General features: G+C 40.7%; 1 protein-coding gene across 4 annotated transcripts in view; it reads right to left on the bottom strand.

Annotated features, from left to right (window-relative positions):
* Window positions 1-24,946, bottom strand: part of GBE1 (1,4-alpha-glucan branching enzyme 1) — a 244,734-nt gene that overhangs the window by 109,553 nt on the left and 110,235 nt on the right. For all 4 annotated transcript variants that reach the window (XM_053309154.1, XM_053309157.1, XM_053309156.1 and 1 more), the window contains one exon: window positions 4,408-4,533. In XM_053309154.1, coding sequence (XP_053165129.1) covers window positions 4,408-4,533 — 126 coding nt within the window. The remainder of the gene's footprint in view (window positions 1-4,407; window positions 4,534-24,946) is intronic.

The raw sequence follows: 24,946 nt of genomic DNA, 5'->3' as shown, positions 1-24,946 counted from the left end.
GCACCTGCATAACAAAGGTCAATAGGCTTGTTAATGCTGACACAATAGTTTGAAAAGATTAATGTGGATTACCAACACTGAAGTGATTTGGAAATACAAGATTCCCACATTGGCTCGGGTTCACGTAATTACGCTAATATTGGTTACCCACATTAAACCTAGATTCAAAAGGTTTTGTGAACAGGCCTATCGTCTTGCAACAGCACAACACTGGTCTGGAACATAATCTTCCATCTTTTCTAAAATTACCATGTCCTTGTGCTAGCACAGCATTGATCTGGATGTCAATCATTATGTTCACAGACTCTCTCAGAAAAATCCACCAAATGGAATGTTTAATTGCGATCCACCCCTCGTTTCAAATTTCATCTGGCCAGGGAACCAGTTTCATACTAATTGGTGTGATAACTCTATGTGCTGCAGACTGTTCTGGAGAAAGAGAGGGCTAATTTAAAATCTCAGTTCACCCAGGGCACTGAACAATTTTACTGGGCCTCACCTGAGCAAAATGAGCAAGTGTAGTACACAACACTCCATTGTGGCTACACATTGCATGGGGGAAAGAGCAGTAGCCCTGTGCACGTTACGACTCTTCACACTGAAGAACCCCTGTTTTGTTTCCAGGGAAACCCAAGGTTCCTAGGAAAAGGTTTTGAAAACCAGAGCATGTTTTAAGCATGCAGAAGAAAATGTTTATCAGTTTCATTGCTATTGTCTGCAGAGAACATTATCCACTGAAAGTGTTCTAAAAATATATATAATCTCATGTATGCTTCCTATCATTAAATCCAAAGGTTATTTTACTGGGCTTATTAGAAGGAATAGTGCAGAAAGAACATCATGAATTAATAACCAATCTTTTGACTGCTGCAAAAACTGTAATTGCAAGGAACTGCTCTAACATAGTAATGCCTTCCACAGAGGAGTGGATTGTGGAATGTTGCCAAGAGGTCAACACAGAGAGACTTCAAGATAACAATATAGTGGACAGAGCACAGAAAGGCTTACAAAAACTACAGTGATTTTCTATTAAGTTGTAGAAGCAGAAATACAAATATACAGGTACTGGCACTTAATTCATTTTGTGAATCATGAGTTGAAATATGTATGCATGCATATAGAATTGAAGGGGGAAATGTATTAAAAAATAAAGAAGAGATTGTATCTTAAGTTGTGTTTCCATACATGGAAGCATTTCTATTGGCACAAAGGGGAAGTGGGTGGCTTTTCCTCCCCTTCCTACTGGAGCTCCCTGTGCCACATGTAATGATGTTCCAGAAGTCCACCTGGTCCTATAGAGCAGATTTTCAAGGGGAAGGAGGCTGCAGAGGAAAGGAATAAAATCAGCAAGAAACTCCTTTCTCCCTTTGCATAAATGGAAGTTCTGCCATTCTGTTCTTAAGATACAATCCATTAAGATAAAATAATAGTAATTGGAAATACTTTTCCTGGAAACCTAGATTCCTTAGCAGAATACGGTAGTTAAAGCCCTCTTGCTTTAATGTTCAGGAAAGCTTCTATTGTACCATTTGCAGGATAACTGCTGTGGCCTTGTAGTGATGGGAATAATTAAAAAAGAGGGAACAGGTAAAAATTCTGATGAAATGCCTGATGCTTCAGCTTATAAAGAGAAAATGAAACAACCACCGAAAAATCTTCCCTCAATTGACTTTTTGAAATAGGGTCATATTTTAAATATTTTGTAAAGCACAATATCTTTTCTAGTCAATTTCACCCAAAGCATTAAGTTTACATGTTCAGCCAGTGCACCAACACTAAAATGCACCAAAAATACCTACAGGTGCATTTACCGCAATTTTAGGTAGAAATACTGTAGCAGGTATGTTTTTAAAAGTTGTTTTCCGCTGCCTGTGGCATTTACGCAGATGCAGCGTTTACATGGGAATTTGGAACCAGCTGGAAAAGTGCTCCCGCCGATGCGGCATTTATGTAAGATTTCCGGGCGGGATTTCTGGTGGCGTTTTCGTGGGATAAATGGCACACAAATGGCATAAGAGCTACACTGCTAGTTTCAAGCTGACAGTTGTGCAAAGAGCCGAACAGATTGAAAAAAGAGCTGCAGCCCGTGAATGTGAAGTGGATGAACGCTGCATTTGTAGGTGGAAATCAGAAAAAGACAACCTGGCAAGTATGCCACAATCAAAACATGTAAGGAGAAGTGGTGTTGCAGCCTGGCCTGATTTGGAGAATAACATCAAGCAGTGGATTAAAGAGATAAGAGAAAAAGGACCGCCAATCTCTACTGTGAAAATCTGCCTACAAGCAATATTAATGGCAGAACAAATGGGAATAATTGACTTTAAAAGGTAGCCCATCTTGGTGCTATAGATTTATGAGGCGGAAGAATTTATCTGCGCACACTACAAGAACAATGAGACAGCAGTTGCCAAAGGACTAGTGGATGATTTTTAGTTGGTTACAGATGCTCTTGAGCAGGAAAAATCTGTGCAATCTTAAATAATAAATATGGTTGAAGTTCCACTGACATTTGACTGTCCTCCGAATAAGACTGAATGAAAAAGGAGAAAAAACAGTTTTCTTAGTGACAACCAGAAATGAAAAGACATCCTTCACATGTGTATTAGCCTGCACCACAAATGGTGACAAACTAAAACCAATGCTAAAACGGAAATTTTAAATGGAAATCCATCTCGAAAGGTGATTTTCCTGCAGATGTTGTTATCTGTGCTAATGAGACGGGGGGTGGGTGGCGGATGTGCAAAGACATCATGTTTGAATGGCTTAATGAAGTCTGGTAGAAAAGAAAAGGAGCTTTTTTTCAACCACGTGGCATTTTAATAATGGACTCAATGTGTGGCGAGGAGAGCTGGTCTTGTGGTAGCAAGCATAACTTGTCCCCTTAGCTAAGCAGGGTCTATTCTGGTTGCGTATGAATGGGAGACTAGAAGTTTGAGCACTGTAAGATAACCCCCTTAGGAGATTGAGCCGCTCTGGGAAGAGCAGAAGGTTCCAAGTTTCCCCGCCCCGGCATCTCCAAGATAGGCCTGAGAGAGATTCCTGCCTGCAACCTTGAAGAAGCCACTGCCAGTCTGTGTAGACAATACTGAGCTAGATGGACCTATGGTCTGGATCAGTATAGGGCAGCTTCCTATGTTCCTATGTGCACATTTACTTGATTCAGTTAAAAATGAATGCAAAAAGGTATCAGCTACATTAGTGGGTGGTGGTTTGACCAAAATCTTACAGCCCTTAGACTTAGGAACATAGAAAGCTGCTATATACAGAGTCAGACCATTGGTCTATCTAGCTCAGTATTGTCTGCACAGACTGGCAGCAGCTTCACCAAGGCTGCAGGCAGGAAACTCTCTCAGCCCTATCTTATCCATGAACAATGCATTTAAATGTGAAGTGCAAAAGTGTTGGGAAAACTAGATGAGGAAAGGCCTGCATACATTCACAAAGGACAGGAAAATGCTCATAGCAACCTACAGCGAGGTCGCAAAATGGGATTCGAAGGCATGGAAAGCTGTTAAAACTTCGGTAGTTTCTGGTTTCACAGAAGCCGGAATTATACAATCCGAAGATGCTGAAAATGATGCAACCAACAGTTCACAAGAAGATGAAAATGACGCGTATGCAGACTATCCTGAAAAAATAGATGATACCTTGTTAAACCTTTTTATTTCAGAGAGCGATGATTCGGACTTCAAAGGTTTCATCTGAAGTGCAATTTGAAATTTGAAACTTTTGGAATGTGATGTGCAAAAAAAATTAAAAATAAATAAGCAACCAATGTTTCCTCTGAAGTGCAATTTGAAATTTGTAATGTGATGTGCTTAAACATAAATAAAAGGTTTCCTATGAAGTGTAATGGGAAATTACTTCTGCAATGTGATGTGCTAAAATTAGAAAGAAATTGTTCAGCATTTATCTCTTAATATCCTTTCATTGCCATTTCCTATCAAAGCGTTAAGACTGACTGTAGTATTGTGTGGTAAAATTTTAAACTTAGCTATATGGCAGTAAATTTCTAAGCATTCAACACAACAACAAAAAATAATGCATGATCGCCCCCTCTAACTGGGGCATTTACACCAATGTGGCATTTATGCGGGCTTTCTGGAAATTTTCAACCTTTCCCCCTTACTGTGGCATTTATGCCGATGTGGCATTTTTGCCGAAAATTACAGTATATGCTTTGTATTATTTTACTAAATTTCAAAAGGGAAATAAACACTTTCACCATTTCTAATAAGCTATCTTTTACACGTGATATTATATGTGAGAGATTCTGAAATATTTAGGAAAAATCTCAGTGAAGCTAGAATGAAACAGGCAATTTTTAGGATATCAGCAAATGAAGTGTAGAGCAGTCACCACTACATCCTAACTCTACTTAGATGCTTAACATTTAGAATAACCTACTTGATATGGAATTGCTGGTTCCCAGTGTATCCAGTCATAATTCACGTTGGTGCCCTCACGATCCACATGTCTTGCCCAAGGAGAAATGCGATAGAAAATTTCTCCACTTTGGCTTCGAATGACCACCTAGAAAAATATGTTTAAACAAAAAATTAAACAGAAAAGCAGGGGTGGGGGTGGTGGGGGAGAAATATAGTACATATTAAACTAGAACAGCAACTAGACATGACAACTGATGCATGGGTACTACAGAACATAGCAGTCTTCTATTACTTCTTCTCTTCCTGTAACATTTGTAATTTAAACATGGTCATGAAATCAGCATGTTGCATTCTAGCAAGTGGTAAGTAATAAAAAGGAGTGAGGGAAGTCACAGTGCAATGATGTTGTATCACATGATTTGTATTACTATATGTTGCTGGGAGAAGAGAGGCAAAGGAGAAGCAAGGTGGCTACTTACAGTAAGAGCCAAATGGCAGCCATGTTGTTTATTTCCAGCCTATGTAAACATGACATAATTCCAATTCAAGATGGTGGCCTTCGTATATTTAGCAGGGGCACAGAAATTCAAACCACTGTAACATCCTTCCTAGGGGCTGTTGCTAGAGTCTCCCCCGTGTATCTTTTTCAACTGAGAGTCCCTTTTAGACATGGAACCAGTTTTCCCTCTAACAGGGATTCCCAGATGTTGTTGACTACAACTCCCACAATTCCCATCCAAAGACCACTTTAACTGGGGATTCTGGGAGTTGTAATGAACAACATCTGGAAATCCCTGTTAGAGGGAACACTGTATGGGATCATCTTGACATTCACAGAAGCGCTCTTATCCCTGGACTTCGGGGCCAAAGTCCAAGGCCTCCACACCCACTGCCCCCCTCCCCAATCCTCTTCAGTCTGACCTGGGAGGTGTGGTTTGTGCCCTCAAAAATCTACGTGTTAAAAAATGATTCTTCTTGTATTGGGAGAAGGCTCCAAAATTACCTAGGTGCACCTCTGGCCGTTCATTACGTTCTGAAAACTGGTTTGTGTTATAAACTGTACATGCTATTCACAGTTCAGGAATCTTCTTGAATAGCAGGAGACCCCTGCTAACTGGGCAAAGAGGAACCTTTTAAACGTGGTGATTCTATTTATTGAGCAGGTGGGGAGTAACTGGCCCTATCCACCCCCAGCACAGTACTTCCAGTGACTGTTGCTGGTGTCTATCTTATGTTTCTTTCTAGATTGGGAGCCCTTTGGGGACAGGGAGCCATCTTATTTATTTATTTATTATTTCTCTCTGTAAAACCGCTTTGGAAACTTTTGTTGAAAAGTGGTATACAAATTTTTGTTGTTGTTGTTCTCCGTACTACAATACTTTAGCAAATGAAAAAAACAAACAAGCAAACAAAAATCTGTAGAGAAAGAAGACTTGAAGATTTAGTCAAGATAAAATATCTACTAGGAACTGTTTGCACTGCAGCCCCCAAGTTCTAAAACTCAGAGCAGCAGATTTTGTTTTGTCCTCTCTCAATAGTAATGGGGCAAACATACACCCTAGTTTTACTCCACGTATTGTAGGGTTAGTTAGGATCAGTTAATTCACCTTCTATGCCCCATCTGACTCTCAATTTGGTATTACTATGTAGCTCTATCAGTAATAGAGTCTGTTGTCAATATTAGTTGTCAATAGTTTCTTCCATAGCATCTCTCTAGGGATAGAATCAAAAACAGACTTTAGATCTACAAAGGCCGCATGAAGTGGAATCTTAAAACCATATACATACTTCTCCACTAGTTGCTGCAAAATCATTGCTTGATCTATAGTAGATCTTTCTGGCCTAAATCCTGCTTGTTCTTCAGCTAGGATATTATTATCTTCTGTCCAGTCATAAAGCTTCCCAAATAAATGCTTTGTGCTTTGTCAAAAGGCTGATCAGGCGATAGCTGGCAGGATATTTCCTTTTCCCTTTCTTATAGATTGGGGTAGTAATTTCCATGCTTGGGACAATTGCCCCAATCTTCTGGGATATAGGTGGATTTATCAATATATGTAAAAAGTGCTGCCAGTACTGGTGCCCACCAGTCAATGTTAGATTGGAATGTCTCAAGTGGGATAAAATCACAACTAGGGGATTTGTTCATTTTCAGTTGTCCAATTAATTGCTTCATCTCTCCAATAGATACAGGTGGGCCAGTTTGATAGTATCTGCATGGATGGCTCTATCTCTAGAGACATATTTGAGTTCTATGTGTTGCAGAGACTGTTTTGCAGGCTGATTCAACATATTTGGTGAGATGCCTACTGAATTCTTTAATATGTTCAAACTTTTAAGACTGGTTTTTCTACCTTATTTCTTCTATAACTCAAATAAAATGTTAATTTGATTTCTGGAGTGTGTGCTTCATTTTTCTGGGCAGTGGATAAAACAGCTGGCCAGGAACCAATAAACCCATAGCTAAATCTGGTTACTGGGGGAAATCAGGAACAAAAATTTCCTACACTACTCTTTCTGCTTCACTATAACTGTTCTATAGAGTTTTCCAGTTATTTGAGGTCAGCCGTCTTCATTATACTGTTTATGTGCCAAGTAGAAACAACACAGAAGGACATCTTCATCTTTGGAATTAACACCTAAATCTGGAGTACTTTGCTCTGAGGACATTTAAATACATCTCCATTTAGGTCCTTTAGCAACAATCTGCATCTGGTTAACTTCAGAATATTGCAGTAAGAAAAAAGCAGAAGGTGAACCAACAAAAACGTGGGGGAGGGTGGATTTTCTCCAAATATAACTTTCAAGGCTAGTGGCCTGGATGTAGGAAGGAAAACATCTTGGTGTTTGAGCACAGAGGTTCGTGTATAGTTCAGTGTGTGAGCATCCACTCTGTGAATAATTGTTCCTACTGAAGAACGCAGCCAAAGTTAGAAATTCTGTTCAGCCAAATGGGACCTGACTGGCTATGCCAAACACCTGGTTCCCTGCTAAACTAAAAGCTATTGCCATTTCAGTGTGTGTGTGTGTGTGTGTGTGTGTGCGCGCGCGCGCAGCAGTGATATAAGGAACGTGCTGAAGGCATCATCTCATACTGTGCAGGAGGAGGCCCTGGTAAACCACTCCTGTATTCTACCAAGAAAATCACATGGAATGTAATCCCGAGGAGTCAACACGGATTCGACGGCACAATCTTTCCTTCCTTTGACTAGGGATGTGCAGAATGTTTTAAGCTTGGAACATTCTGACTCAAAATGGGCCGTTTCAACAACTGGCTCAACCGATTGTTTCAATGGAACATTCCAGGCATTTGCATTTTATCCTGAGCTTGGAACGGAACACAAATCTTGTTTGGTGCACAGTCCTACTCCTTATGTTATGTGTTAGCATTGCAACAGCTGTCAAAGCAGGACCCTTAGCAGCAAGCATAGCCCTAAACTCAACTAGAGCAATTTCAGCCACATTTTGTCTGAGTACACCTTGCAATGCTGATTGCACAGCAGACCAGAGCAGTGAGTGAGGCAAAAGTTAGTCTCAAAGCCAGACATGGAGCTCATCACAGCCATCACCAAGAAATATTATACAGAGAGAACGAGAGTTACCACTGTCCTTTTCTCTCCACAACACTATTTTTCTTTAATTAATTAATTAATTAATTAATTTTTTTACCCTGCAAGTACACTACTTCTAGGGGTGGCTCACAACATTAATAAAATAGATATAATGTAAAATAAGACAACCAACCGGTTGCGCTCTCTCCCAGCTGCCCCTCTATGGCATGCACATGGCTTCCATGCATGAGTGGTGGCTATGCGTGTGCTGGTGTCTCACAGGGGCAGCTGGGGGAGAGCGCTGCTGGCACGTGATGATAGCTGGGAGGACACTGTGATTAAGTAAGTGGTGGCAAGCAGTGGAGGAGCAGGTACAAGCCTGCTCTCCTCTATGTTAAAGGGGATGTGTAATCCCTCCGTGTTCAAGAGATGTGCTAAGATTCGGTGTCTGAATTGTGTCCATGCACATTCCTACTTCACATTTAAAAGAAATCAAAATCAGCTGGACACCATACCAAATTTTTTTCCTATAGAAAAAAGCACTTTATTACATTTTTTTGTTCACTTCATATTCAATAGCAGGTTAAAATGCATCATGGGAGGCACATTCATAAGGTCAAGAGCCATACAAAAGAATGCAGTTATAACAGCAAGTTTCCTTGATAGGTTACTAAGACCAAATGGTGATCTTTTTTGTTGTTTAAATAAAGGCTCCATCCTGTAGAAAACCACACACACACACACACACACACACAATGACAGTTGAAAAATGAAATGGCAGTTGAGAAAATATTAGAATTTCCTATAAGCTGGCTGTTCTGTTTGAATGTAATGAACAGCTCTGCAAACTGTGTGTTCACAGGGAGACAAGACTCCTAAGATAACACTGTAGAATTAAAGACTTTGAACAAGTTTAAACTTTTTTTTAGAAACAGACCTTAATACAAAACTTTTAAAAATGACTGGACACTTATTTTTTTAAGTTAGCCCAAGAATAAACTTTATTCAACAAAAGTCAATGTGTTGAAAAAAGAAGCTCCTCTGTGATTCCCAATTTAAAAACCTCTACTCTACTTAGGCTAGGATCTTAAGATAAAATTGTTCTGGGAGAATTAGAATGTTTCTAGAATCTGTTCTTATGAAAATATTATTTTTCCGTAATCATTTCTTTTTTAATATTTAAACTGTAAAACTAGTTGGTTGGACCAGGATTTTGATTAAAATAGGAGATTTGTATGAACTGCCTTTTGATAGTGCTGCACAACTAAAAAAATAAGTGGCTGAACAGCACAGGTTTATTTTATACATGTTGATTCAAAATTTTCCTCAGGAAGCATGCACAGAATTACACTCTACGACATTAACTTTTAGTTTGCAGCTAAGCCTAAACTGAAGAGTTTTGTCAATCTTAATCTCATCTGAATCCAAACCTCCTGTTAGTAAAGGAAGTTCATTTCAAAACCCAGATGGTTTGCTAGTGATGCCAAGCATTGGGAGAATTGACTCAGACATTTTGAAGCTGAAGATATAATTTCTTCTCCTCAGATTTACAGTCTGACTGTCCTTGGGTAGTTTCAGCTGCCAGTATATATCCTCACTCTACATGCTGTAACTTTCTCCTTCCCAGAACAGGAACTAAAACTATGTGCACATTCCTATTTCTTGAAAGACAGAGCCCCAATCCACTGTGCTATTCCCAGCAGAGTCTGTTATCCTATATTTTCTCCGAGAAAATGTCCTTTATGACAGCTTTTAAATTATGCTTGCTGAATGTGTGGTGGCCTCAGACTCAAACCATCAGAGATGGTTCAAACCAAAACCAAAACATTGCTCAGGTTCATAAGGATCTCAACATAGTGTGACCACAGAACTCTCAGTAGAGTGAAAGGGGAAAATCCATCATTTGGAGTCTACTCTAGGACAAGCAGAATCAAATACATAATAAAATGGAAATGATTATTCAGGGAACAAGGATTTTATGTTGAGGAAGCACATTTTGTCATTGGGAGGTAATTTGAAAAGGGCAATGTCTTTTTTTGAATGTGAGAAGGAACAGGACTAGATAGCCAGAGGCATTGTAAAACTTCAGCAATGTGCAACACAGCTTGCTATTCCAAGGCTTAATATCACCTGTAATGTCACACCTGGATAGATAAAGGCACATGAACTACTAAACTCTATTCTTTATATTCAGAATCATTACAGCGTACATTTCAGTGCAACTTAAATTCCATGCCACGCATCAGTCACTTCATGTGACAAAGTCTAGGATGAATAGCTTGCAGAATGTTCTGAAATAATTATCTATGTTCTTCACAGACCTTTTATTTATTTATATTAGAAATAACCAGCAAGGTATGGGCTGAATCCAGAATCTTATGTTCTTCAAGGAATAGATGCTGGATAAGAAAGCATCTGCCTTGTTATTATGAATTCTCTTTCACTTAAATGAGATTTGCACAGAAGATCATAATGATTATTCCATGGCATTTTGCCCACAAGTATACTTCAGTGAATGATAGATTCTGCAGTAATTACTTATAGCATGCAATGATGGGCTAGACCTTATATGTTTGATTACTTTCTTGGTAATCCTACATTCCTCTTGCAAGAGGGGATATGATACAGTATTAAAGAGATACAATATATTTAAGAGAAGCCAGAAGTTACGAATTAACTAACTTTTCATTTATGCCTATTTGAGGACAATTTCTCTCTCAGTGATATTATGTAAAGCTAGATTTAAAAACAAAACAAAACAGAAAAAAGAACATTGGCTGACATCCAGACTAAGTTACTCAAAAGTACTACTCAAGAGTTACTCTAAAATGACTTCAGTCAAATAAATTAGCCAAGGTGTCAGCCATTACTTCTGCGAATGAGCAAAAAGGCACCTTTAAAAGTGATGACTCTCTCATATTTGGCAGGGGATAGCACAGTCCCTACTAACCAGAATAGTGTCCCTTCAGATCCTGACTAATGAAGCATGTATGCAGGGGCGTATCTAATGTGGGGCAGGCAGGGCACATGCCCCAGGTGCCACTTGAAGGGGGGCGCCACTTAAATTTTTTTTCTTTAAAATGGCACCAAAAACAAAATGGCCAGCATGCATGCTCAAATGGCCTCTGCAAGGCCCTAGGCCATGCCAGGCCTCACAGAGGCCATTTGAGCATGCGTGGCAGCCTCCAAAATGGCCACCACGCCAAACTTTGCAGGCCCGAACAGGCCCAAAAATCAGCCTGGGACGGCCTGCGGCGGAATTAAGAGGCCAGTGGGTGGAGGGTAAACCTTTGCAGAAACCCCACCCATGGCCTTTAAGAAGCCCCCTGAAGGGGCTACAGGTAATTTTTTTTAATTGTATGCATATTCAGTTTGGCACTATGTACAGAGAATCAGGGCTTGTGAATACTGAGCTGAATGGTGAGTTTGTCTTTGAATCAGTGTGAAATCCTTAGTATTAAGGCCCATTGAGAGTTTCTTGCTCTCTTTCTCTCATTTTAACTGTCTTTCTGAAATACTAGAATATATTCCAAGCAGTAACACAGTTTACTCTGCATATCCTTTAATTTTTTTCAGAGTATCTGGAGTCAAATTCTCCATTTATTTTTAAAACTTATGTAATAGTGATGCTACAGTGCATAGTAGAGATTTAAACAGGCACTTCCATTTAGTTTTCCAAGTACACCTCCACATAGTATTTGGGTATTTCATGAGCTCCAGCATACTGAAATTTGTCGTTTTCCAGCATTTTTTGGTCTGGCTGCGTCCACTGTGTCCATAGTTTTTGAAATATTAAAAGATTAACAAGCTTGACTTGTGTTTTTGAGTTCATATTATGGTAAAGTTATTATGTTTGGAAATGGGGCGCAATTTCAGAGCTTGCCCTAGGCACTATTTTCCCTAGATACGCCTCTGCATGTATGGTTCAATCCGCTGTAGAGACGCAGTGAGAGCCCACACACTGTTCCATTGTGTCCTGAATCCCGAATGCAACTGCACAAGGATGCTAAAGCGTAAATATTTCAGAGGGCTCCCCTGAGCTCCAGAAGCATTCCATAATAGTGGAAACACAACCCTGACTAAGAGTTGTGGTTTTTTCTATTATAGAACACTTCCAGAGCACGGGAAACCCTCCACAATATGTGTGCTCTAGCACTCTTGTTTAATCGTGATGAGGATTTAGAATACAATTGAGCTGCAGGGGGGCACTCACTGCATCCCCCAGCTGTTTGAACCACACACATTTTGTTAGTCAGGATCTCAGGCAGTGTCTGTTGCTGGTTCTTCCTTGTATTCCTTTTTAAGATTGTGAGCCCTCAGGGATAGGGAACCATGTTATTCCCTTTTCTCTGTAAACCACTCTGAATAACCTTTTGTTGAAAATATGTATATAAATATTAATAGTAATAAAATAGATCCAATGGTTAAAAGATGCTTGCATTTGTTAATGCTGCAAAGTATTATCTATGCAAAACTGTAAGAGTTTCATTGTAGGTTAAATACACACTGATTTGTTCCTGACTGAAGCTCAGAAGTCTAAGCAAATTTTCAGAACATGTGTGTAGGATAATGTGTCTGAGGATAATGAACTCTGTTCAGATATAAGATGTATGTAAATCTGCCTCTGGTTCCATGAAAGTGCTTCAAGTGAAAATTGTCTGCTGCAGCACTTCCTATATACAGATAATGTAAATTTAAGAGACAAATGTTTCATCTTGTCTAGCCTCCTTTCCTTTTTTTTTTTTTTTTAGGGTGAAGATAAAATGAGTATTAACCACTCACCCTTCACGAAAGAAAGAAAGAAAGAAAGAAAGAAAGAAAGAAAGAAAGAAAGAAAGCCAAAACACACCATTTAGTGGAGAAAGCTTTTTGATGGAATGGATATATACAGTACAAGTTGTCTCAAAAGGATCTTTGTAATCTATTTGTTTTAACTTTATCTGTAATTCATTTTAAAGATTAATTGAAGAAGTAAATAAAACATGATTAATTAGAGACTGGCAATCAGAATTTTATAGTTGCTTTTACAAATGTTAATTAACCGAATAACCCTGTACAAACTGCACCTTCCCTGAAATCATCTACTCACTGAACAGATAGTTTTACCTAAGAGCCATTGCTAAGGTTGACAATTTTTCAGGACTGGCCCAGAGTCTCAGGAATCAACATCAATTTCTAGGTGACTACTGAAATCAATCATAGAAATTTAATAGCTTCATTTTGTAAAAAATACTGGGTGGGGTCTCCCCCCCCAAAATAGTGTCAGTCACATTTGCTAAACCAAACACTGCATTGACGTAAGAGCTCATAGGATTGGTTCAGGCTTTAACAGTTCTAGAGTTTGTGAAGGATCACCATTATTCTCCTATACTGCAAAAGAAAACACAAGGATATGTCACAGATTCATTCTGCCCCATGATAAAACATGTTCTACCGATCACACACTTCTTCTCTTACGAGGAAGCTTCCTTAAAAACTATCTGCTCCATATAATATCTGAATGTGGGTTGGACTCCGAAGTTGTGTACTTTCTTCCTACCTTTACTCCTGAAGGTCCTTTGGCATTTAAAAGGAATAGACCTTCTCTTACTGTAGGAAGGTGTTAGGAGGAGTGGTAAATACCTTTCAAATCTATCCCATCTCTTTGGGTCCCAGGCTTCATCCACGCACACTCTGAACCTCAACTATATGAGGTCTATGGACCTGGTCAGCTACCGTAGTCAGTCTCTGTCTCTTTACAACAAACACACAATCAATTCAGTTTCACTTTTTGAATTCCTTTTCTGTCCTAATAAACTGGCTATAACTAGAGTAACATAGCTTTCCAGGTGTGCTCCTTGTTAGCATTGCCCTAGATCACTGACATGGCATATGTTTCTCACACCTCACAAATCAGACTTTTTTTCCTTACGAGCTAGACAGATGAGCAGGCTCTGAAGGCTATTAGTTTTGCAGGTGCTTGACATTTTGAATGTATCATTTAGACTTGTGACAAAAACGTTTAATTGGTTCATATCACTATGCTTACTTAAGTGAGTCTGTATGCATGTTATCACATTTTCAGGTTTTTAAAACCAGTATTCAAGATTATGAAGAATTTAGGGTAAAACCAAGAAAATGCATGTGCTAGAAAATTCGGTGCCCAAGGCTTGTAACTCTGACTTGGATGGGATACTGGGGGGCACTGAGGAACTCCTTCTTTACCACGATCCTGGGCATGGTGGGGGGAGGCAGGGAACAGCATCTGTGCAAAGGCATGATTACTAGGTAAGATTAAAAGGACATGGAAGCTGCTTTTCCTAAGTCTTTCCTTTTTTCCTAAAGGCAAAAACCCCTAGCTGGGAGGGTCGACAAGATGAAGACAAGACCAGAGCAAAATACTGTAGCAGGCTTGGCAGCACAATCTTCTCTGGCATCCATTACATATGAGAGCAATCAGCCAATGGGGTGCTTTCCCAGTCTTCTATGTTACTAGTTTTAAAGTTCATTTTCTTGAAAACTATAAAATTTGCTAATCCGTTTGAAATGATTCTTATTTTTCTATCTACTTAGAGGTGTTCTAACCCTTGGACCTTGGGGACCCAGTCTGGTCCTCCAAATGGCCAGGGGTCTGGAGGCCACCCCGTGCCCACCTGGCCAAACCTCCATTTTTCTTTTAAATTAATCCCGTGGGGTGACTACGGGAGGGGGAGCAGAGCAGTCCTTCTCCCCTCTCCCCGGCATCACGGGCTTGCGATGATCTCTCAACTGCACGGGTGTGCCTCGCAGTTGGAAAAGATGCTGACCCGAACAGATGGGTCCAGTGTCGCTCTGGCCCCCGCTGCCAACACCAGGGGAGAGGGGAGAAGGACTACTCTGCTACACACACACACACACACACACATACACACACCTCGCAGCTCCCCCTTAGCCATGGTAATAATTTAAAAAATGGAGGTTTGGCGACGAGCCCAAAGGACGTTTTGGGGGGACTTTGTGCCAGGTGGGCTTGTGGCTGGGTGGTCCAGGTGCCCAAATTACCTAGGTGTGCCCCTGTATCTACTGTGTATGTGACTGAATACAGTTATGGGACTGATACAGGAATTTGAGTGTTATTTATTTTTATTTTTTTTATTTTACATTTTATATCCCACTCGTCCTCCAAGGAGACCAGAGCGGTGTACTACATACTTAGGTTTCTCCTCACAACAACCCTGTGAAGTAGGTTAGGCTGAGAGAGAGTGACTGGCCCAGAATCTCCCAGCTAGTTTCATGGCTGAATGGGGATTTGGACTCGGGTCTCCCCGTTCCTAGTCAAGCACTCTAGGCACTACACCACGCTGGCACCCTTGTTAGGGAAAAAACCCTATACAAACCTTTCTTAGTCGCAGTCTCACTAGGTAGTCTTAGGCATGTCACCATGCTCCAAGTATCACCCATACCCTTAACAGAAGAAAAAGGCGGGGGGAAGCATTAGCCCACTTTGCAGGATGTTTATACGATTTATTAAAATAATATATCCACTTGAACCCTTGAAGCATTATATATATTCTTTTATAATTATTACAAGAATAGAACTATTATTGTATCCTAAGAATGTTAGTCATGTCTAAAAAAATAATTGACATCAGTGTGATGTTTGTTGTGAAGCACCATTCATTTCAATGGAATATAAAGAAGTTAATATTCTTAGGACATAGCCCAATGATGTGTGTGTGTATGCGCGTTTGAGTTCCAACAAGATTTTTGTTTCCTTTAAAAATTGCAGTCTCTCATATAACTATGAAAGCCCCCTCAGTTACAAAAGTGATTTGATATATGGCATGCAGGTGGAGGTTGCACAAAGCCCCAATAGGCATGTAGAAGTGATTGTGTTGTCCCAGCCTAGATATTTGATATTAGACAGAAGCATAACCATCAAGTCAAAATTACTTAAAAAGCATCGGAGTGTAAAAACAAGTGTAGCTGGATTTGCCACACAAGAATAAATATGTTACCAAAGAATTGTTTTGAATCCTTTGTCCTGAAAAACAAAGCCTTCAAAATAACAACTGTTGAATGTCTGCGGACTAGTGTTGATATTCCAAAGTCATAAAATTATGTTCCAACTTTACCTGGTCCAAATCAAGCAGTATCAACATTCAATTTCTAATTTTACAGTCAATTGGGTTGTTATACAAATTTAAATGGATCTTTTTGCGTGAAAAATAATAATACTATCATAGGTCAGCTTTTCCACCTTCAGTATCTATCTATCTATCTATCTATCTATCTATCTATCTATCTATCTATCTATCTATCTATCCCTCTCCTTATAAGTGCTAACTTCACAATTACTTTAATTAGATTAAAATGATATATATATGACTGCTCTCATAGTGTGTATGGAGGTTTTAGCCTATCTTCTACTGAATGTACATTTCAATTTATTGCAAAACTAACAAATAAAACCTGTGTCCTCCAGGTTTCCTGATCCTGCAGCAACCCCACCTCGAGGGTTGGGGAGGGGGCGCTGTGGTCATCTACTGTGAGATCCAATTTCCAGGTGCCCGGTTAGGCAATCTTAGAATTTTGAATGTTTGTCCTTGAGGGTGGGCTTCCAAGATAGGCTGGGGAGTCTGCTAGTGTGCTGACTACTCCGCTGCACTTCAGTCTACCTACCTGAGCTGGCAGGGGTGATCTCAGAGGTGGCTTTGAGTTTGTCTTGGGGGATTTCAATATCCATGCTGATGCCCCCCAGTAGGGTTTCATGGCCTCCACGGCAACCATGGGTCTATCTCAGTTGGTATCTGGCCCTACCCACATGGCAGAACACACTCTGGATCTGTTTCTTGCTGATCGAGGAATAAATGATTTGGAGTGGGGGTGGATTTGAGATCTCCCTTGTCATGGACAGATCACCATCTCGTGGAGTTTAGTTTGACTGTTCTGTCCACCCTCTGCAGGGGTGGGGACCGATTACAATGGTCCATCCCCAGAGGCTTATAGATCCACTCTGTTTCCAGACAGCCCTCGGGGAATTTTCAGAGCTGGCAACTCTGTCGAGGCCCTGGTGAATCTCTGGAACAGGGAGACAACCCAGGCTGTTGACACGGTTGCTCCTAAATGCCCTCTCCAGCTTGGTGGAGCTCGTTCTGCTCCTTGGATTTCCATGTCTCTTAGGGTGATGAAACAACTCAGGCGACAGCTGGAATGATGCTGGAGGAAGAGTTGTGATGAATCCGATTGAACACGGGCTAGAGCCCATTTTAGGAACTACTCCATGGCAGTGGGGGCGGCAAATAAACACTTTTTCTCTTCCTCCATAGTATCTGCTCAATGCAGATCAGCAGAGCTGTTTTCTGTTGTGAAGACATTGTTCCACATATCTCCACAGGTAATGGGGGGGAAATGATCTATAGTCCATTGTGATAAGTTTGCATGTCACTTTGCAGATAAAGTCGCTCGCATCCATCTTAATTTGGACTCCAGAGTTTTGGCAGTTCTGACAGACATGCCTCAGGTACCATCTGGTCCTGTTGTGTTAGATTCTTTTCAGTTAGTACAGCCTGAGAATGTGGATAAGATTCTGGGCAGTGGGCGGGCAACATCGCACACTCTTGACCCTTGGCCTTCATGGCTAATAAGAGCTCGCAGTGAGAGTATAGGCAGATGGTTTGAGGTGATTATTAATGCTTCATTAAGGGAAGGCAGGATGCCATCATGCCTCAAGGAGGCGATGGTAAGCCCATTATTTTAAAAAGTCCTCCCTTGATCCCTCCAACCAGGATAACTATAGACCTGTCTCTAACCTTCCCTTTTGGGGCACTGTGATAGAGCGTGTGGTGGTGTCTCAGCTGCAGATGGTTTTAGAGGATACAAATTATTGGGACCCATTTCAACCTGGATTCCACCCTGGATATGGGACTGAAACTGCCTTGGTTGCTCTAGTGGATGACCTATGTCAGGGGCTAGACAGGGGAGTGAGTCCTTGTTGGTCCTGCTGGATCTCTCAGTGGCATTCAATACTATAGACCATGGTATCCTTCTGGACTGACTCTCGAGTGCAGGACTTGGAGGTGCTGCTCTGGAATGGCTTCAGTCCTTTCTTGAGGGGAAGAGCCAGAAGGTGGTGCTGGGGGACTACTGCTCGGCTCCATGGCTATTGGCCTGTGGGGTCCCACAGGGTTTGGTTCTGTCTCCTATGCTGTTTAACTTCTACATGAAACTGCTGGGAGAGGTCATCTAGGGATTTGGACTGAGTTGTCAGCAATATACAGATGGCACTCAGCTCTATCTCTCCTTGTCACCTGATCCTAGGGAGGTAGTGGATGTCCTGAATCGGGAGTTGGAGGCCATGATGGGTTGGATGTGGGCTAATAAACTGAGAGTGAATCTGGACAAGATGGAGGTACAGTTGGTCAGTAGGAGAACCAATTGGATTGAGGAGATTCTACCGTTTCTGGAGGGGGTTGCACTCTCCTTGAAAGAGCAAGTATGTAGTTTGGGGGTATTCCTGGACCCGGCTCTGCTTTTGAAAGCTCAGGTGAAGGCAGTGGCCAGGGGTGCCTTTGCAAGGCTTCTGCTAGTGCACCAGCTGCATCCCTTCCTTGAGAAGGCAGATCTGGCCACAATTAACCACACCTTAGTCACATCACGACTGGATTGCTGTAATGTGCTCTATGTGGAGCTGCGCTTGAAACGTCAGCTAGTGAAAAATGCAGCAGCTAGGATTTTATCTGGAGCTGCAGGCTGGGATCACATCACATGCATTTTGAAAGAGCTGCACTGGATGCCAATTTATTTCCAGGTCCAATTCAAGGTGCTAGTTTTGACCTTTAAAGCCCTTAATGGTTTGGGCCTTGGATACCTGAAGGACGGCCTGCTCCCAAAGGCTGCTGCCTGCTTGACAAGGCAGGGGGCTCTGCTCCGGGAGCCAACAATGGGGGAGGCTCAGCTGTCATTCTCTGTTGCTGCCCCCAGACTCTGGAATGCTCTCCCAGTTGCCATCTGCTCCTCAGTCTCCATCACAGTTTTTGGCTTTTTACCTACGTTTTTATTTGTTAGTTTCTATTGCTGCAGTTTTTAATCTTTTGTGATTATATTGTGCTTGTTTTCAATCTTTTAATCAAATCTGTATTTTTATATTTTGGCTAATATTTTAAATGTGTTATTTTTGTAGTTTTGTTTTAACTTGTGTGAACCACCTTGAGATTATTTTAATGAAAGGTGGTATAGAAATTTAACAATAATAAACAATAAAACTATTGTAACAATCATCCAGGTTAGCTGGTTCACTTTTGAATAAGAATAGTGCTGCTACTGAAAATGGCAGCCTATATGGAAGTTCCCTTTTCTTGAGACCCAATATCAATAGAGCGTATATTTCCCTACTCCACACCATTTGCCGTGACTGGCAGGTAACACTTAGTGTAACGATATTAGGATATGGGATTAGTTAATACTCAACATCATAGAGAGGAAGAACTCAGCATGGGAATGTAATTTTTGGCAACAGTATTCTTCCTTTTGCATGTCACAACTTATTGCAAAATGCTACACAACAATGGAACTTTCAAACATGTCAAAAGCAAAGCAGGTGCTCTGCACACGTTACCAGGTTACAGATAGTCAGGAAATACTGGAGAAAATGACTTGAATCCAAAGATCCTGTGAATAAGCACAAGAAGCCATTTCTGTTCATGCAGGGGAAATTCCTCATCTGCTCTCTTCCCCACACTGCCCCCAAATTATCCCCACACAATCAAGGGACTATCCAGATTGTTTTTCAGAGAGCATGAGGAAAGGGGGAAATGGCTGAACCTGACAGAAGCACCTCCAGTTTATTTATTATTTTTACATTTATATCCCGCTTTTCCTCCAAGAAGCCCAGAGGATATGTTCATGGATATGTCCATGATATGTTCATGGAGCAGGATATTTGGATTCCAGCCTACATGGTGAAAAAGAAGGGAATAATATGCAAAGGAATTATATCTGAACACAGAGAGGAACATAGGAAGCTGCCATATACTGAGTCAGACCATAGGTCCATCTAGCTCAGACTGGCAGCAGCTTCTCCAAGGTTGCAGGAAGGAATCTCTCAGCCCTATCTTGGAGATTCCAGAGAGGGAACTTGGAACCTTCTCCTTTTTCCAGAGCAGCTCCATCCCCTGAGGGGAATATCTTAGTGCTGAAACTTCTAGTCTCCCATTCATATGCAACCAGGGTAGACCCTGCTTAGCTAAGGGAACAAGTCATGCTTGCTTCCACAAGACCAGCTTTCCTCTCCTGATATATCCCCAGATGATATTTATTGCTGGATACAGTGTCAAGGCCATTATTCCAGAGCTTAAACATATGCCCCAAACAAAATTACGCATGGTGTAGAGAAAGTAGATTAACTTCTCTATCTCCCTCTTCATAAAGCTAGGAAGGACAATAAGAAGTTCTACACAAGATGAAGTAACAATCACTAGTTTTGATAAATTAAAAGCAGGGATGTATCAACAGCTACAGGCTACCTCTGGGTTCAGAGGCAGTATACCTCTGAACAGAAGTTGAAGAGGAGCAATGGTAGGAGAGGGGTCATGCCACCTTCTCCTGCTTGTGGGCTTCCCAGAGGCATCTAATTGGCCCTTGTGGGGAACAGGATCCTGGATTAGATAGACTTGGCCTGATCCATCATAACTCTCATGGAACTCTTTTCAGAGTCAACTTTCAGCTTGCATGTACACAATGTCTGTGTACTAGAAAATACTCAGATCTACGAAGAAGCATCAGTGTGTACCTCGAGTCTAAAAATTTGTTCATAAATCTCACCTGACCACTGGATTCAGACAGTGATAGAAAGACAGAGTGGATCAAAGGAACACCAGAAGGTTTCTAATTTATTTCTATATGTAAACCGCTTTGATAACTTTGGATGAAGGGCGGTATATAAATATCCGTAATAGTAGTAGTAGTAGATTACTGCAGAGAAAATAACTCCTGATACATAGTAGTAAGAAGGTGTAGGGTTGCAAATACTGGAGTCTCTGGGAAGCCTATGTTTTTAACTTCAAAAAGAAATACAATTTGGGGTTTTAGACCTACAAATTGCATCCATGTCCCTGTAAAAGGAATGCTAAACATGACAATGCAACATTGGATCTTCATTCAACCTTATTACAGCAGTTATGATATGGGTACTATTGTATCTGCCCTCTTAAACATGTGCTGTCACAACACCCCAGACAATTCAGGCAAGTCACCAACCAGGCACTTTGTGTTCTTCTAACCAGTGAAGCGTATGCCATTCTGTTCTGTTGTGTCAGTCAGTGAACTAACGATATAGACTGCATTTCCCCCAGCTATTCTTTGAAATTCTTAAGACATCATTGCTTCACACAGAATAAAGGTCTAAGATGAGTTAAGCCAATATGCTGTCCTCCACCCCGCAACTGTTGACTTAATCAGAAATTCAGCCACTGTGCTGTCATTGTATTTTACATACATTTGATTCATATCTTTTAATCCTGGGCCTATAACATAAGATGAGGAAGTTTGTCTTTTCACCAGTCAAAAAAAGGAGCACATACAGATATAGGGTCATACAACCCTCATAATGCGTCATAAGGGATCTTTCCCCCACTATGTGTTAAGCAGTGTTGTGTGCTTTCACATAGTTGCTCACATCATCCCTTTATGTGTCCCACATGGACACATAACAAGTCATAGTTAGTTGTTATGCCTGAACCTGCTTGTATAAAGCTGACCAGTGAACTTAATGGCTCAATAGTTATTTGTAGCAAGGTTTCCCACCTCCAGATGCAGCCTATAAGGCTATCACACACAAAAATTGTACTAACTGCTGCACAGACTTTTTTTAAAGTCATAAAACACAGGCAACATAAATAAATAAGAAAAAAAGAATACCTTACAGATTTGACAAGTGGCCCATGCAATTTTATTTTATTTTTGCAAAATTGTGGTTTTGACTAGTCTCAGCATAGGGCGTGGGGGGAACTGTTTTTGAAGCCTGAGATAATTTGTATAAAGTAAATTAATCCGCTAGCCTATAAATCACTTTTTAAACATGCTTAGCATGAAGCCACTTCAAAATAACCATTGGCAAATGTGACTTTTGAGCAAGTGACTAAAATACAACTGTACATCAGAGACTATCATCATGCTGCTTGAGTGGAACAGCTTTAATATAAATATGCAAATGTCAGAGGCTGGTTATTTACAAGGACAGTATATAAGGAGCTATTATCTCTATCCTCTGCAATTTATAGTATTCCATTAGCCTGACATTTGTGTGAGAGACAAGATTTTATGAATACACAATGCGGAAAAATTGAGCTGAGTATTCAGCAAGTGTTTAGCACATTTGGAACCAAACAACTGACCTAAAATTTCAGGCTGTGGCCATAGCTGGAAGCACTTTCCACCAGTTCCAAAGGTTGAGAAAGCTTTGCTCTTGTCAGTGGGCAACCATAGTTTATGCATTTATTATTCAGTGTTCAAATGTCACTTCAGTTAGAGAGTCATCCTTATGCTAACACATAATAAAGTTCTAACTGACCTAGGACACAGTAAGTGATCAGATTGGGCAAGCAAACAGAATTTAACCCAGAGAGAAATCTAAAGTTATCATGGTTGTCTAATTCTGTAATCTAGAGAAAAATATGAAGCATTGTTTGGGGGTGCACTTGAGACCATTGGTATGAAGAACTTTGGTAGTGGTTATTGAATTTTCTCCACTATTCTTTGTAGCAAGAAGTAAATTCTAACCATTACACTACCATAACCAGGGCAGTGTGAACTGTTCAAAAAGTAATGACAGTATGGGTCCACAGGCAATCCTAATTCTGAATGAAGAAATTCAAAAACTGGTATGCATTATGCAAATTGGTATATTTGAATGGTTTTGCATAATTCACTCTGCAATTGTTACTTTTTTGCACAATTTGTTCGTGTTTTGCAAATGGAAATGGACAAGGAGCTATGTAGAGTATCCATGATACATCCTCAGCAATTGGAAATCTTCTAACTTTTAAAGTTAAGCAGGCATTCCGAATCAATAAAAAGAACCTGCAGCAACATTCATTTTAAAAGAAAAAAATATCACAAAGAGAGATTTTTAAATGCACTAAAACCATGAACTAGAAGTAGCTCAAATGGTATTGTAGAAGGCTTGCTGAAATAGAAATGTTCTTAGTTCCGATTTCAAAATAGCTAGGAAAGGTGGTACCTGAAGATCAAGTGCCCAGAAGTACAAGAAAGAGAGGATTATCGCTGAGAAGGCACACTCACCTGCCACTAATCAAACTTTAGAAGGCAGTGAGATGCACTAGAGAGCCTCTTTCAAGATCTTATGAGGTGAGTCAATTCAACATATTGGTAAATAACTTCACCACTAGGTTAGAAATGTATTTTTATATCTATATTTTAAAGAAATGAAAGCTGAAATTATTGGGAAAATGAATTATGTGTCCAGTACTTTATGCTGAAATGCCTAGACCAGATCCTGTCATACAGTAAAAAACTATGCAAAGATGTGTTCTGGAGGCTGCAGATAATAAGAAATACTAGCCGACCCTGCACAGAGCATCTGTGCGCTATTTGGGGCTGGCGGTTACCTCTTCCCCCCCACCTTCTGCCCCAGTCTCCACTTCCAGGCCCAGCCGCCTCTCCTTCCCACTGCCACTTCTGCCCCCCCCTTTCTCCCCCCTTGGGCCTTGCCTCCGCGGCTGGGCCCGCCAGTGCCTCTGGCCTCTGTCGCCAGGCCTGCCGCTGCCGTAGCGACCAATCTTCCTGGGTGTACCTCAGCCAATCAGGCCCTTCAGCCGCCCAGCCAATCAGCTGGGCACTAGGACGCACATTCCAAGGCACATCCAGGAGAATTATATATATAGATACCTGGCTCAGAACAGAAAGGCTCTTTTCTTTAATAATAAATTGAAACTTGCCCAGGAAGTTGATATCATTACTCTTGTCCTTTCCCAGCAGTTGGATAAGTGGTGAGAAACTCTCCTCACTAAAAGTACTACCACTAGGCATAGTTATATATGACTTTTCAACCAAAGTTTTAAAACCAGTTTTCATAAAAATAAATAAATAATAAATAACACACAAGCTAAAGATCATTTCAAGGCCCACTTTTATTTAAGTGTATTTGTCATTACATTGGTGTGCTGTCATCCAGTAGAGCTTTATAGTTGGTCTTTCCCCCCTGTAAAAATAGAGGTGTGTCTGTAATTGAGCAAATGGTGCAATGAACAGAGGGTGCCACTATGGGGAGCTGTGCCTGAATTCCCAACTTAAATCATAATTTCCCCAAAGGGATCAATGGGAAATATAGAAATAAATAAATAAATGATTCCTGATTGAGCAGATAGAAATTCCACATGGTGGGCCTCCACGATGATAGCATTAAATGTATGGACAAGCAGTGACATCAGTCTATTTATTTTTAATGATTTATTTTTTAACTAAAAATCCATTAAAAATCAATGGGTATAGTGATCTGGAACTCTAATGATACTACCATATGAATTTTGATAGAGTCAGTCTGGAGTTATAGTAAGGGATGCAAAAAGGTGGGTACTACTCCTTTTATTTGAAGACAAAGGGCAGTTTCCTCCAAATGAGGTTTGAATAAAAATGGACAGAGTCAGATCTGAAGTGTATAGGGATAAATCCTATATATTTGGGGATGGTTTGGGGGCAGCGATACCACAGGTAGTGGGTAAAGGGAGATATGGTGGTGGGAGTTAGGTAGGCCATTACAGGGGCGAAAGGCTCAGGCAACTGAGGCCTGATACTTTTTCCAGCTCTTCTCCCAGCCCTGCAATCCCAGGGAGCTCTGATCTCATCCATGATTTGACTGTGGATGAGCATGCTGACCTGGTATGTGACACAGAGACCTGACTGGTTGAGCAAGGTGGGGTTCGTCTCTCTCAGTTTTATCTTCCAGGTTTCCTGATTTTGCAGCAGCCCCGCCTCGAGGGTCGGGGAGGGGGTGCTGCAGTAATCTATTATGAGATATTGCCAGGTGCCCAATTA

This window comes from Hemicordylus capensis, chromosome 3, assembly GCF_027244095.1.
Source record: "Hemicordylus capensis ecotype Gifberg chromosome 3, rHemCap1.1.pri, whole genome shotgun sequence".
In the NCBI taxonomy this organism is placed as follows: domain Eukaryota; kingdom Metazoa; phylum Chordata; class Lepidosauria; order Squamata; family Cordylidae; genus Hemicordylus; species Hemicordylus capensis.
Note: the sequence above shows the minus strand (reverse complement) of the source record. Positions and strands in the feature narration are given on the sequence as shown.